At 44.0% G+C, this 15,386-nt stretch overlaps 1 protein-coding gene across 1 annotated transcript; it reads left to right on the top strand.

Moving 5' to 3' along the window:
* Nucleotides 1–472: 472 nt before the first annotated feature.
* On the top strand, nt 473–15,012 carry NCR3 (natural cytotoxicity triggering receptor 3). Its single transcript, XM_029583784.1, has 6 exons — nt 473–850; nt 2,735–2,869; nt 4,274–4,301; nt 4,390–4,436; nt 5,399–5,436; nt 13,810–15,012. The coding sequence occupies exons 1-6, from the start codon at nt 493–495 to the stop codon at nt 13,927–13,929; spliced, it is 726 nt and encodes a 241-aa protein (XP_029439644.1). The 5' UTR covers nt 473–492; the 3' UTR covers nt 13,930–15,012.
* Nucleotides 15,013–15,386: the final 374 nt, after the last annotated feature.

Here is a 15,386-nt window from a genome sequence, read left to right as displayed (position 1 = left end):
ATGAACGACGGTATACAGGAATCTTTAAATAAATGTATTTTATGCTGTTGTAAAGCGCTTTGGTGGACGAGAAAGGCGGTATATAAAAACTTAGATTAAATTAAAATAGGTCCAGTTTATTCTTAAATATCTCTTATAAATACTTCAACTGCAGTCACCATTTTAGGATATAATCATTCTTTAAAATGTTTTGTAGTGTAAATTACTGGTTCCAATAAGCTTAATTCTAATTGGTAGTTATACCGAGTGCAGAAGAGATCAAATAAAAAAATGAGAAAACTATGATCCAAAAGTACCTTTTTGGTGAACAAGACCATTTTGTGGAAAGGTTTAGAATATTCTTCATACACCAGCCATCAAATGCAATGATGAAGAATGTAAGAACCATAGTTTGTTTTTTTTTACCTCATTAACATGCCAGTCTCTCATGACCCTTCACTTTTAACTCTGCTTTTTGTGATATTTGCAGTGGCCAGAGCATTCCTTGCAGGCATGAAGGGAGGTATACAGGTCCTTCAGGTTCCATCCTCCATCTACGCCACCAAGGGGGAGAACGTCACTTTGAGCTGCAAATTCACCTCCTCGGTCATGCCGGCCATAGGAGTCTCGAAATGGTACAGGCAGGCAGAAGGCGCTGGGAGCAAAGTGGAGATCACCAGCCAAGTCATTGCAAGGGAGTTTGGGAACCGGCTCGTCCGAGGAGGGTCTGAGGAGTTTTCTCGGAAACACGATGCGTCGTTGCACATTCTGGACCTGCAAGTTTCAGACTCTGGTGTCTATTTCTGTGAAGTGGGTTTGCTAGGATACAGAAATGTGCTTGGCGTGGGAACCCGACTTTGGATAGAAGCGAGTAATGTGCCTTATTTCTTTACACCCATTTGTCTTATGCTAGAGGAAAAGTCCGTGGTAGCTTTGGCTTGGTTACCGGGTGGCATTTCTCCTTCACTTATTCACCCTTCTCTATCTGTCTCCCCACCAATAACACCATGGCCCCTCCGGTGTCTACCCTGTCTACTTTGGTTTTTTTGATGAAAATGCATAGGAAAAAGATGATCTCGTGGCTCAGGATTGCTCCCTGTTTTCTAGGCAGGTTATGACTTAATTCTCCTCTGCTCCTCATTTCCACAGGCCTGCCCTGTGCTCTGCCATGAATACATTTTGCAGATTCAATCTATGGCTGTGACAAGCGCAGATGAAATATACCACCGGTCTAATGCTTTCTCTGCTGCCCTTTTTTTCCAGTGCATTTCATTTTATGATTATTACTGTTTCAGTTTATAACCTGCCTTTCCATAAAAGCTCAAGGGAAAGCGAAATCACAATAAAATGGCACATTATATTGCAAAACAAACAAGAAGACAAAAATAAATGAACAAATAGTAACGTTTAAGCATCAATAAGATAATAAAATACATAAAATACCATAAAGCATTGTAAGTAATGAAGGGCATAAAAAGTAATTCTCGGGCCCATTCTTTCTCTGGTTTTCTATAGTTCCAGTTTCTGCTCCCAGCCAGTTCACATTCTCTACTGAGCTGTGCAGTGTTACAGACGGCAGTGGGATCTTCAGTGTTAAGCCCTCGGCTCCTTGTAAAGCCCAGGGTGCACTGGCAGTTCCATCTGCATGATATTGGAAATAGCTTACCACGGAACAGATGTTGCTACATCTCTGATTGGGGGGATCTCCTGATCTGGTATGCTGGCTCTCTGCCTGTGATGTTAGTGTTGGACTCCCCATCGAATGCCACACGTCCAGTCCAGGGTGCCCCTGCTGTAATGTGCGCTTGGCTCTGCTCACCCCCGCCCCCATCCTGCTCCTGTAGCCCCTGAGGATCCACATCCCAGCCTTCAGGAGCTGCAATCAGAGTGAGTTAGTTCTGTTCTCAGGAAGACCCTGGGCACACGCTATAACATGAGAGGCCCACATGCTGCTTTCTGAAAGTGCAGGTCATGCAAACTGTGCTGTGTAGTCCGTACCTCCAGGCTGTAGCACGAATGAGTTGGAGATCTCTGTGGTCAGGTGGATGAACACCGCAGATTCACCATCTGCCCCCAGACTCATTTCACAGGGGAGTGCTAGTTATTTACACAATCCCCCATCCTCCCAAATATCCAAAGACAAATATTGGAGGTACGGAAGTGAAGAGTAAAAATGACAGAATTTACCCTGCATACCCTGTTAAGCAACAATGCTTAATACTTTGATTTACTTGTCAGTGAGACATTCTCAGCCTCATCCAGTCCCATTATAATCTGGTCAGGGGCCGGTGCCACGCATGTTGGTCATTTTTTGCCACGGAATTATTAGCTATAGACGCATTAAAACCCCAGGATGTCTGCTCTTTGTGGGTTACCTGGGTCAGCACTGGACTTGTTTGGCAAAGCTGCTGTTCGTCGTGACTGGAGTGTATTGCCAACTGGGGGAGAGAGAAGGGTTTTTTTTTTTTTCATACTGCGTAAAAAAAAATATTCGAGGAAGATTAGCTTTGAATTTGGGGTGCATACCCCAAAAGCGGAATAAAATAGCTTGGAGCAAAGTGAAGGTGAGAAATCAGCACGGTGACAGTTTTGAGGGAAAGTGTGAGGACATTTAATGTTGCCACATGGAGACCCAGGGAACCACGTTTCTGGCAAACCTTACATCTTAAGGCCGTTCCCCTCACGCCGTGTTGATAGAAAAATGGTGAGTGCCTCTGGTTCTTTGAGAATCAATCTATTTATTTTACCCCTACAGGTAACCAGGAAGACGTCGATGAAATCACAGAGACAGGAAGGACAGATCTGGCCATTCTGATTGCCATGGCTTGTATTGTTGCCCTGGCTATTGCTTTCATGATCTGCTTGTTGCGAATGTACAGGACACGCGAAGGTAAGGCCTTAAGAGCCAAAAGAGCTCTGGTCTAGTTAAAAGCTCTGTATAATAAGTTATTATTATTTATTTTTTTTCCAAGTTCTTTTTACCCTGTTCATTGTAAGACATTATTCATTATACTGTCAATCTATTGTTGTAATGTAAACCGAAGTGATTAGTAACTTTGTTACCAGAACTTCGGTATATAAAACTGTTAAATAAATAAATATTGCAACGTAAGTGTTCTAAAGAAGTTTTAATGCTAATAGAAGTAAAGTTCTGCACATAATAGTAGAGGATCTGAAAGGTAAGGGAGTTGGGTACTAGTAGGACTTTTTGTGGGTGGTGACTTCACCCCCCAGTTTCCTGTTTGGGGGTTGTGTGCTTGAATACTCTGCTTTCAAAGCCTAGGCATTAGTGGATTTGAGTAATACGCTAAGAACTCCTAACCTATATTAAGAATGCATTCTAAGCAGAAAGCTGATGTTTTAATGCCTTCACCAGAAACCCAGGGGGTCTTCCTCCACTGCAAGTGCATTTGGCATAATCAATGAAACCCTGAAAAATCTATTTCTGAATTAATACTGCTTTTACCAGCTCCCAAGAGCATTTTTATCTTTCCTTGCTTTAAACATACCTGGACGGAAAAGTTGCAAAATAATGCAAATAATATCGAGTAATCAGTAGTGTCCAAATTACCCATCTCTGTTCCTTTGGTTGTCAGTTACCAGTTTGGTAATGCACAGTTTATGCTTTTGTAGGCAGACGGTAGTTTAAGTCCAGAATATGAAACGTAGCTCCATTTGCTGTGTGCTCAGCTGTGAAATTTGAATTAGATTTTAAAATGAGAGGTCTCATAATCTGTGAAAAATACAGGATCGGTCATCAAGATCTTGCCCTCATATGTGAGACCTGTACAGTGCTGTCCTGAGAGAGTGGGTAACTCAGATTAGGCCCTCATTGAATCAAGCTTGCGTCCTCAATCCTGTGCTTGTGTGTTGTACACAAAAATGATACGTGGCTTCCATAGCTGCATTAAACAGAGGCATTCGTGTGGCTGCGTTCCAGTCGGGGGGAGGAAAGCGATTGTGATTTTCAAATATACACGAACAGCTCTGCTCCTCCGCTGCCCACACAAACAGCAGATGCAAAGCACCCGGGATGCCTTCAGTGTGTGAACGTTGCCCTTAGCTGCTTTCCAAAGAGTGACCCCGAGTGGCTCCTTCATAGAAGATTTGCATAAAGGCCTTACATTAAAAGTGTTGGGGTTCTTAGCAGCTACGCACACTATTTGAAGATGACCCCCGTACACGCATCCTGCACTGCTCCGTCACTGATACATGGATTTTTTTTGCCTCAGGGATGACTGAATCGGTGCATTCATGTCGATATTAATCTTTTTTTTTTTTTTTCCCACCCAAGGATTTAGATCCCGAACACTCTGCTGCAGGTAAGACCCCAGACACCCCAGCTCTTTCCTGGCTTTTCTGGTTCCGGGACAAAAGTGATGTGCTAAGAGTGTTTATCCTGAAACGCAGGTGGGCCGGCGCTGGAGCCATGACCGGGAACGAAGACCAAACCAACGGTATCAACTTTTCCAATTCACCGTGTTCTCGCTTACAAGGTTTCCTTAAAGCTTAAAACAATTCCGCTAAGCGGTGAGACTTCAGGGGTGGTCGCTATAATTGCCACATCGTCACTCTAAAGTACGGGGAGTGACGGGAGCGTACGTTTGCTCGCTCTCTATGGAAACCCTCCTTCTTTCGGCCTTTTGTGATATTCTGGCAGTGACACCTAACAACTGCTCAGCATGAAATGTACAAATCTCTGAAATCCTCTTATACCTGTAAGATACTTGGCTGGAGATCCAGCTAATCCCATGGGGAAAACACCTGCGACCTTGTTTACATGTGCTATCTGCTCACATCGAGCCATGCATTGGGGCTAAATGCGAATCAGATTGGCCGATTGCCGCACTCTTTGACATTGAAACCCATAGTAAACGATTCACTCAGGTTCAAGGACACTTTTTTTTTGTGTTCTTTTCCTATAATTTCAGATTAAGATATCTGATGCTGGCAATATTATGGGCAAGTTCTACAAGATTATTAACTGTAACCTTTTCTGCCACTTTTGATTTTTAATAATCTTGTTGGGATACCAGATTCATTCCAACAGTAAAATATTTAATGCACCCCTTGGGGAATCCCGGTGCAGCGTGAGCTCCTTTACTGTAAAAAAAAAAAAGAACTCTGACTAAGCTCAGCTTCATATTGGAAAAGCAGAAAATTATTGTAAAGCAAGAGCCTTAGAGTGTGGTACCAAGCAAGTGGTGACATTTTCCTGGCAGGGAAAAGTAAAACTGCCAGCTGTGATTCTGGTTGTTTTTTTTTTTGCTCAAATGGATTCACCAGTTTCTTTCATGACTTGACCTCTTAGATAAAGCTGGTACACAGACCCCGAAATATGCAGCTTAGAAAGCCCCTTGTTAGGAGGTGGCTATAGAAATTCATCTAACAGAATTTATTGTTTTGTTATTGTGTTTAGAATTGGAAAGTGACGGAAGAGTCTCTTCTCAGCACCAGGTAGGAATTACCAGCATTGCGGAGTAGTCTGTCTATACCTGTCTGATCATTAGAATTCTATCAACAATTGTACAAGTCTCCATCTTATCTGTCTGTATCATAGCTATGTCTCCTTTTTCTTTTTCCTCCTTTTACCAGGGGTGGGCAGTTCGGTCCTCGAGGGCCACAAACCAGTCTGGTTTTCAGGATATCCCTAATGAATATGCATGAGAGAGATTTGCATGCACTCTGCCTCAGTTGTGTGCAAATCTATGTCATGCATATTCATTAGGATATCCTAAAACCTCGACAGGTTTGTGGCCCTCGAGGACTGGAATTGTCCACCCCATTGTGCCTTCCAGTTGCATCTCCCAGTTCAGAGGTGGCTCACTCCGGTCCTGGAGAAGCCACAAACAGTCCAGGTTTTCAGGATATCCACAATGAATATGCACGAGATAGATCTGTAGGCCCTGCCTCCATTATGTGCAATCTCTCTCGTGCATATTCAACGTGGATATCCTGAAAACCTGGCCCTGTTTGTGGCTCTCCAGGACCAGAGTTAGTGTGTCTGTATCTGCTGGTATCTTGGGCATAGCATATATATACAAAAATTCATGTATATGGTGGGAATAACCAGAGGCCTTATATTACCAAGAAGATTAAAGTGGTTTCGTATGAATTGTGCTCTTGAGTCATAGAATTGAAAGATTCCATAGCTCTAAGCCAAAGGCCAAGTGCACTTAGCTTTAATCATATACCACATGTTTTATCTTTAAATATTTTTTTAAATATTTTGAAATGAAGCCATGTTTCCCCTAATTCCCAGTGTCTAGTATGTAACTGAGAAAATCTAACGAAAGTCACTTATCTTGTCAATATATTGTAAATGCTGAAGTTAAGCTGATCTTTCAATAGTTTATATGATGTTTTGATGCTGTAGTTATAATCCAAGCCTTTCACATATCAGAAGACAAGACAACCCAACCCAACCAATGTTTTGGCAGAATGTCTTCTTCAGGGGTCATGCTAGTGAAGCTGTGGAAGAAAATTCGGTCAAAATACAAATAAAAGCAATATTATTACAAAACAGCTTATTCGTATCAGAAAAGGTTTGCACTGATTTTATTGGGCTCAGCTCCTCAAATCATGGCTTCCAAATGTTTGCAGCTTGGAAAGTAAAACTGAGTTTAATAAACTACCTGAGCCTGTGACACAGTTGATTCTCTGAGTGACAGCTCTCTTATCCAATCAGATCTACCTGCAGGAAATCCAAAGAAATCCTCAGGGTCTGTAGGACTGCTGAGGACACTGAGGTCTGTCAAAAAAGATAGACCGATTGATCTTCTTGTTAGTCCATGCAGGCTAATGGTGTTCAAAACATAAATCAATTTCTGTTTCTTTTGTAGCAAAAATCTATAAATGTCACCTCTGCGTAAATTAGGTTCCAGTTTCTTAAGCATCGAAAACTTCAAATCATCGAAAATGTGTTGTAATATAGAAACATAGAAATGATGGCAGAAAAAGACCAGTTGGCCCATCTAGTCTGCCCAGCAAGCTCCCACACTTATTTTCCCATACTTATCTGTCTCATCAACCACCAAGTTCAGGGTCCTTGTTGGTAACTGTTTGATTCAAATTTCCTGCCATCCCCTGTCATTGATGCAGAGAGTAATGTTGGAGTTGCATCAAAGGTGAGCATAAGGCTTATGGTTAAGGGTTGTAACCGCCGCATCAAGCAAGTTACCCCAATGCTTGTTTACCCAGATTGCACAGATCGATGCCTTGTTGGATGATGTCTGAATGTAAATCCTGTTTTCCTCACTTCCCCCTACCGTTGAAGCAGATAGCAATGCTGTAAATGTATTCAAAGTGATGTATCAGGCTTAATTGGTTTAGGGTAGTAACTGCCGTAATAAGCAAGCTACCCCTATGCTTATTTGTTTACCCATATTATGAAGTTTAGACCTTATTGGTTGTTGTCTGAATGCTAATTCTCTTCTCCACATTACCCCCTGCCGTAGAAGCAGAGAACAACATTGTGTATGCATTCAAAGTGATGTATCAGGCTTAATTGGTTTAGGGTAGTAACCGCTGTAATAAGCAAGCTACCCCACGTTTATTTATTTACCCAGATTGTGAAGTTCAGTCCTTTTTGATTGTTATCTGAATGCAAATCCTCTTTTCCACATTTCCCTTTGCCGTTGAAGAAGAACAATGTTGGTGTTGCATTAACCGTGCAAGGGATTTTTTTTGAGTAAGGGTAGTAATCACCAGGTAGTAGTTAACATTCTAGCAAGCCACCCCCATGGCTCTACTCTTCATTCCCATCCTCTAGCCTTTATGGATCCACAGTGTTTATCCCACTCTGCTTTGAAATCTTTCACAGTTTTAGTCTTCACCACTTCCTCCAGAAGGGCATTCCAAGCATCCACCACCCTCTCCATGAAGAAACACTTCCTGACATGGGTTCTGAGTCTTCCTCCCTGGAGCTTCAAATCGTGACCCCTAGTTCTACTGATTTTTTTTCCATTGTAAAAGGTTTGATGTTGACCATGAATCATTAAAACCTTTCAAGTATCTGAAAGTCTGTATCATATCACCTCTGCTCCTGCTCTCCCCCAGGGTGTACATATTTAGGTTCTTTAATCTCTCCCATAATTCATTTTATGAAGACCACCCACCTTTTTGGTTGCCCTTCTCTGGACCGCCTCCATCCTGTTTCTGTCCCTTTGGAGATACGGTCTCCAGAACTGAACACAGTACTACAGGTAGGGCCTCAACAAGGCTCTGTACAAGGGGATCATCACTTCCTTTCTCTTACTAGATATTCCTCTCTCTATGCAGCCCAGCATTCTTCTGGCTTTAGCTATCACCTTGCCACATTGTTTCGCCGACTTCAGATTGTTAGACGCTATCACCCCAAGGTCTCTCTCCTGCTCCGCACACATCAGCCCTTCACCCCCCATCAAATACAGTTCTTTCAGATTTCTACTCCCCATATGTGTGACTCTGCACTTCTTGACATTGAATCTCAGCTGCCATATCTTCGACCACTCTTCCAGCTTCCTTAAGTCCCATCTCATTCTCTCCACTCCTTCCGGTGTGTCCACTCTGTCGCAGATCTTAGTGTCATCCGCAAAAAGACAAACCTTACCTTCTATCCCGTCCGCAGTGTTGCTCACAAAGATATTGAACAGGACCAGTCCCAACACCGATCCTTGCGGCACACTGCTTAACACCACTCTCTCTTCAGAGTAAGTTCCATTTACCGTCACACATTGTCTTCTGTCCATCAACCAGTTTGCAATCCAGGCCACCACCTCGGCACTCACTCCTAAGCTTCTCATTTTATTCACCAGTCTCCTGTGTGGGACCATATCAAAAGCTTTGCTGAAATCCATGTAGATGACATTGAGCGCTCTTCCTCTATCTAATTCCCTAGTCACCCAATCAAAAAAGTCAATCAGATTTGTCTGACAGGACCTTCCCTTGGTGAATCCATGCTGCCTCTGGTCCAGCAGTTCTTTCGACTGTAGATAGTTCACTATTCTTTCTTTCAGCAGCGACTCCATTACCTTTCCCACCACCGAGGTGAGGCTAACAGGCCTGTAGTTTCCAGCCTCCTCTCTGCTCCCAGTCTTGTGAAGCGGGACCACCACCGCTCTTCTCCAATCACTCGGCACCACTCCCGTTTCTAGGGATCTGTTGAACAGGTCACTCAGTGGACCCACCAGTACATCTCTGAGCTCCTGAGTAAGGACCTGTTCAACAGATCCCTAGAAACGGGAGTGATGCCGAGTGATTGGAGAGTATTATAGTTGGCAATGTTGAACAAGGGGAGCATCCTTATTTCTTTTTATACAACTATGATGTTCTAAATTGCACGTATGAAGACTAGCAGACATCTTAGATGTATACCATATCACAGGGACACCAATTTTCATAAATTATGCTCCCACTCTTACATATAGTATAGCATCTCAATTTGAATGGAACAATTTTCGAAAGAGGTAAAATGTCACCTTCAAAAGATCGAGGAAACACTGCACAAGATCCAAATTATTTCCCAGTCTATAAATTTCTTCTGGAAATATATACAGAGTTGACTACCATATGCCTGATGTTTCAGCCCCCCTTGAAAAGAAACAACGGAGAAGCCTTTAGGGCCAGATGAAGACTTAACATGTCCAAATAACAATGGATGCTTCTCGGTGGCGAATATGGTAATACACAGATCCTACGATCAGTAGTTTGTATAGATTGTGGTTGTAACAAAAGACCCTGAAAAATCTATTGGGTTCTTTTGTAAGATCATATAGTCTATATAAAAATGGGCATTAACATTGGCCACTCTCCAATCTACCATAGCTGATTTGAAAGAGAACTTAGATTATTAGAAATAAGTCTGCAGTTCTGTTTTTGAGTTCTTTCAAAACTCTGAGGTATATACCATCTGGTCCTGGTGATTTGTTACTCTTTAGTTTATCGATTTGCTCTATTATATCTTTTTGGTTCAACATGATTTGATTCAGTTCCTCTGAATCATCACCCTAAAAAATTTTTACCGGTGTAAATATCTCTGAGTAAGGACTGAAGCAAAGAATTCATTTAGTTTTTTTGCTATGGCCTTGTCTTCCCTGAGCACCCTTTTTACCCCTTTATCATCTAGTGGTCCCACCGACTCCCTCTGGCTTCTTGCTTCGAATATACTTGAAGTTTTTATTTTGAGATTTTACTTCTGTGGCAAGTTGTGGTTTTTTTTTTTAACCAAATTCTCATTTGTCCTGCCTTATTAAATGCTTCACATCTACCTTGTGAGTGCTTATGCTTATTTACTATTTTCTTCATTTGGATTCACCTTCCAGTTTTTGAAGGATATTCTTTTGGCTTTAATAGTCTCCCTTACTTCACCATTTAACCATGCTGGCAAGCTCTTTCTACCTTTTTTTAATATATAGAATACCTCTAGTCTGGGCTTCCAAGATGGCATTTTTAAACAGTGTCAATGCTGCATGCAAACTTTTAAACTTTGCAACTGCTCCTTTTAGAATTTTTTTCTAATTTCCCCATTTTATCATAGTCTCCTTTTTAAAAGTGAAATGTTTCTGCTGTAGTTTCCTTAATGTCCGGCTCAGTGTGCAAGGGAGGTCAACAAAGCAAACGGAATGTTAGGAATTATTAGGAAAGAAATGAAGAATAAAACAGGGTGTGTCATACCTTGATTTCTCTCCATGATGAGACCGCATCTGGAGTATTGTGTACAATTCTGGTTGCCACAGCTTAAAAAACATATAGCTGGACTGGAAAAGGTGCAGAGAAGGGAGATCAAAATGATAAAAGGGATGAATCGGAAAAGTTAAAGAAGTTAGGGCTGTTCACCTTGGAGAAGAGACAGCTGAGGGGGGATATGACAGAGGTCTATAAAATAATGAGTAGAGTAGAAAGGGTAAATTTGAATCGATTACTGGAGGATGTGATAAAGTCAGTCAGCATAGCTGGCTTAAAAAAGATTTCTTCAAATTCTTAGAGGAAAAGTCCATAAACCATTATTAACTAGATAGACCTGAAGGAAAGCCACTACGTAACCCTGGGTGTTAGCAGTATAGGATCTATCTGCTATTTAGGATCCTGCTGGCTTGGCCACTGTTGGAACAGGACCCTGGGCTTGATGAACCCTTGGTCTGACCCAATATAGCAATTCTTATGTCCTCCCTTCAGCAATTATTTTAGACCCTAATTGCATTATGATCACTGCTTCCAAGTGGTTCCATCGCCATTACTTCCCCCTCATAAATCTTTTACAGGAAATTCCTCAATAATGAATGCATGCAGGGGATAGATTTGCATACATTGGATACCCAGAGGATGGTTAGGAAATACTGATTTATGGCACCTGCAATCCTTAACCTGTCTAGCATATCCTGATAAGAAATGTAACCGGTCAATACTGGGGTAAATGAAATCTTCCATTATTGTGTAGTGTAATTTGTTAGCTTTCCTAATTTCTGTTAGCATTTCACTGTCTATCTCTTCATTCTGGCCTGGCGGATGATGGTAAATCCCCACTACATTTTCCCATTACACTGGGAGGGAGCAATATTCAGTATGCTGAATATGCACCTAAAGTAGCTGCATAACTTTTTAAAACCCAACTGGCTAGGTCTGAATATAACCGGTAATATTTTAAAGTTATCCAGCCACTTGTGGCTGGATAACTTGCCACTTAACCGGGTATATTTAAAAGATAAACTCTGGAGCCCTCCGGCCCGATCCTTCAGTCCCCTCCCTCCCCCTCCCCCCCCCCCCCCCGCCAGAAACTCTTAGACAAGTGCAGGCCTAGTACCCAATTCCCTCCCTCACTCCTGCAACCCACCAAAAGCAAAAATAGAGCCGCTACTGCTCCAAGATTGGCCACCCCGTCTTCTAATTTCTTTAAAACAAACAAAAAAAAAATTAGAGGTCACTCCTTCTCCGCCTCCCGGATCCCAGAACGCCAGCCAGGAGGAAGTGCGGACTTAGCCACTCCCAGCCCTTCTGAAGCGTAAGCTAGCGGTGCCCCTGTCAGAGCCATGCTGGAAGTGCAGGGAGCCGGGGGGGGGGGGGGGGGGGATAGTAAAAACAGAAAACATTGGTGGAGGTTGGGGGGGGACAGCTTTGGGGCAATAATGGCTCCTCGATGTTTGTATTTGGGGGTGATGGGGTGGGGGCAGATCAGGCACTAGGCCTGCACTTCTGGGGTGAGGGATGCAGGATGGCACCAGAGAACCCCAGAGTATATTTTTTTTCCTCTCAGTTACCCGGATACCTTTTGAGTATTTCAAGTTAACGTGGCCAGACGTGGCTGGATACCTTCAGGCCTGCTCTGAGGCGCCCCTCCGTTATCTGGCTAGATGTTAGCCGGGTAGTGGCTTGTCTGACTGTAACTTAGCAGGATGAGTGGCCCCAATATTATCCAGCTAAACGCTTTCTGCATATTGACCTCTGCATTTCTCTCTGTAAGAGATGCTACAGTGCATTTCGTCTCCTTTTATCCCGTTTTGATTCTATGCCGTCCTTACCCTACAGCACCTGGCCTATCATTCCAATATAATTTGTACCCTAGAATCACAGTGTCCCTTTAGTTACTCTTTTTCCACCAGGTTTCCGCCACCTTCGCACCAGACACGAAGGTTACCAAGCAGTCCCCTCATGCACCAGCCACCCAGCCAGCTATCTCCTTTCCTACTGATTGAATCACTCACTACGATGGCCCCTTCTGGGCATGTTGTGGCCCTGGAGACATTGTGCAAGAAGATACCATCATTACCAGGGGGGAGGGGGAGCTGGGGGTGCAGCTGCAGTGAGGGGAGCCCAGGGGAGGGTTGGGGTCTGAAGTTGCCTGGCTGGGAGGGGGGGCTGATGGGGGTGGGGTCTGAGACTGGCCAGTAGGGGGATCTCAAGCTGAAAACCTGACAGTGGAGGGGGGGGGGGGAGGCAGGTCCTAGGCTAGCTTGGGAGGAGGGGGAGCCAGGCATGAGGTCAGAAACTGGGGAATGTCTGGCTGGGTGGGGGTGGGGGAGGCTGACTTGAGGGGAGAGGAGCTGAGGATGGTGTCCGAGAATGGGGCGGGGTCCAGGGCGGATTGAGGGGTCTGAAACAGAGGATGGTTTCTGTATCTTTAAGCCACACTTGCTCAGTCCCTGATTACATCTCTTGGTACCTTCTGATCTTCTCTCTCGCCATATGCAGTACAGGATAGTGGCTTAGCACTGACACTTCTGATAGTCCTGCTGCTTTGGGTGTGTTCTCCTTTAGCACTGTCTGGTTTTCTAGCATCAAGCTGCTCTTGGAATAAATAATTACACTCTCATTTATGTGAAGAATGACTTTTACCATATCTGTAAAATAATTCGTTGGCAGTGGGAACTGGGTCGGAGCTTGGTTGGTGTTCCTCTGCTGCTCTAGGGCTGCTCCACCATGCTCCTGAAGGGCTCTCTGTATCCGTCATCTCCTCCGGGTCTGCTGCTCTGGCCTCCAAACAAACCTCTCATCATATGTGCAAATCACCAGAGAGCCTCCATCTCGCTGCTTACGATTATTGCCATTTTAGTTACCTAAGGTTGCTAAGGAAGTAGGGACGCCTAATCTAATGTTAAGTCCTTTGCATTGATCTGGTATATGTCATGTTACTTTGTCAATGACCAGCAAGTGGACAGTAGTTAATCTATTTATCTAAATCCCTAATTGACCTTTCTTCTGAAATTCCCCTCTTGTACTAGTAATTGGGGTGCCGCCTTGTTTCTGAAGATCTGGTGCAGAGGTAATGGCTTAATGCACTGGAGATGAGCACCACTGGGGGGGAAAACCTGTCTCTTCGTGGACCCTCTGCTTTCATTTGCCTTTCCTTTGAAACAGGAAGAAGAGCAGACTGTTTATGCCGACCTCGCTGTGGACAGAAGCCCCGGTACTAGAGCAGGGGAAGAACGGGCGGAGGCGGTGTATGCGGTGCTGCTGCTCTCCAGGTCCCAGCCCTGAGAGCCTCGGCTACGGGAGCAGCAGATGAGGAAGAGGAGCTGGGCTACTGCAGCAGCGCTGCCCCCGGGAAATGTTTCCGCTAAGTGGCGGGGGCTGGTGGCTAATAGCCAGGGAGCCAGGAAAACAAGGAAATCCCATTCCCCTCCCCATCCCCCCACCCCCAGCAATCCTTGTCAGCTCAGGAAATCATGTTCTTACCCATTGCCTCAGGTACTCACCTAGATTGTAAGCTCTTTGGGGCAGGGATTTATCACACCTATTTATTAACATTGCACTGCTCTGCTTACGTCTAGTAGAGTTATGAAAATAATAATTACAAATGATAATATCTTATTGCCAGGGCTTGCCGTTCTTCCTGTCACATTTCTGAATGAGAGCAATGGCTTCAGAGAGCTTGCTACAGATCTTGACGCTGCAGGTTGGCCCTTCTTGTCTCTGCTGGGCAGCTTAAACAGAGACAATTAGTTTACATAGTAATGCAGGAATGACAGCAGAAAAGGACCGAATGGTCCATCCAGTCTGCCCCCCAAGCTTCTTAAGTAACATCTGCCGTGCCATGCAGGTTACCCCCGGTTTCTCATAAGGGTAGCAACTGCCGCTCCATGCAGTTATCCCCGAGCCTTATAATAACCCATAAAAAATTTACTGCTAGCAACATTTTTACTGGGTGATGAGCCCTCCTGAAATTCAAACAGAGCTGCTTGACGTGCTTTGCTCATGGACTTGGCCATAGAAGCAGTCCTGTGCTCTTTCCTTTATGTTTCCGTATAAGTATCCCAGACTGTAAAAGTCAGAGCCCATGTTGGTTCTCATCTGAATCCAATTCCTCTTCCACCTTTCCCCCCCATTGCTGTCAAAGCAGAGAGTAATGTTGCAGTTGCGTCTAAAGCATCAAGGCTTATTGGTTAAGGGTAGTAATCCTATGCTTTCTGTCAAGGGTAGGAACTGCTGCTCCATGCAGGTTATTCCCATGCCTATCAGTTTCCCATACTGGAAACGTCGGGGCCCTCGGTTGTTGTCTAAATCCAATTCCCCTTTTCCCCCTGCCATTGAAGTGGAGAGCAATGATGGAGCTGCATCAAAAGCATCAAGGTTTATTGGTTAAAGGTCATAAACCCTACCCAGCAAGTTACCCCCATGCACTCTTTTCTTCATGTCCATCCTCTAGCCTTTAGGGATCCACAGTGTTTATCCCCTGCCCCTTTGAATTCTTTGACTGTTTTTGTCTTCACCACCTCCTCTGGAAGAGCATTCCAGGCATCCACCACCCTCTCCGTGAAGAAATATTTCCTGACGTTGGTTCTGAGTCGTCCTCCCTGGAGTTCCATTTCATGACCCCCAGTTCTACTGATTTCTTTCCAATGGAAAAGGTTTGAAGTTTGTGCATCATTAAAACCTGTCGGGTACCTGAAGGTCTGTGTCATATCCCTCCTGCACCTTTTCTATTCTGGGGTGTA

The sequence above is a fragment of the Rhinatrema bivittatum genome, chromosome 18 (genome assembly GCF_901001135.1).
Source record: "Rhinatrema bivittatum chromosome 18, aRhiBiv1.1, whole genome shotgun sequence".
Classification (NCBI taxonomy): domain Eukaryota; kingdom Metazoa; phylum Chordata; class Amphibia; order Gymnophiona; family Rhinatrematidae; genus Rhinatrema; species Rhinatrema bivittatum.
The sequence above is the reverse complement of the archived record's forward strand: the minus strand, read 5'-3'. Positions and strand labels throughout refer to the sequence as shown.

Coding starts and splice junctions, on each gene's coding strand:
- NCR3 (XM_029583784.1), top strand. CDS start 493: ATGAAGGGAGGTATACAGGTCCTTCAGGTTCCATCCTCCATCTACGCC. Junction 851..2,734: donor CCGACTTTGGATAGAAGCGA/GTAATGTGCCTT, acceptor TTACCCCTACAG/GTAACCAGGAAGACGTCGAT. Junction 5,437..13,809: donor GAGTCTCTTCTCAGCACCAG/GTAGGAATTACC, acceptor CCTTTGAAACAG/GAAGAAGAGCAGACTGTTTA.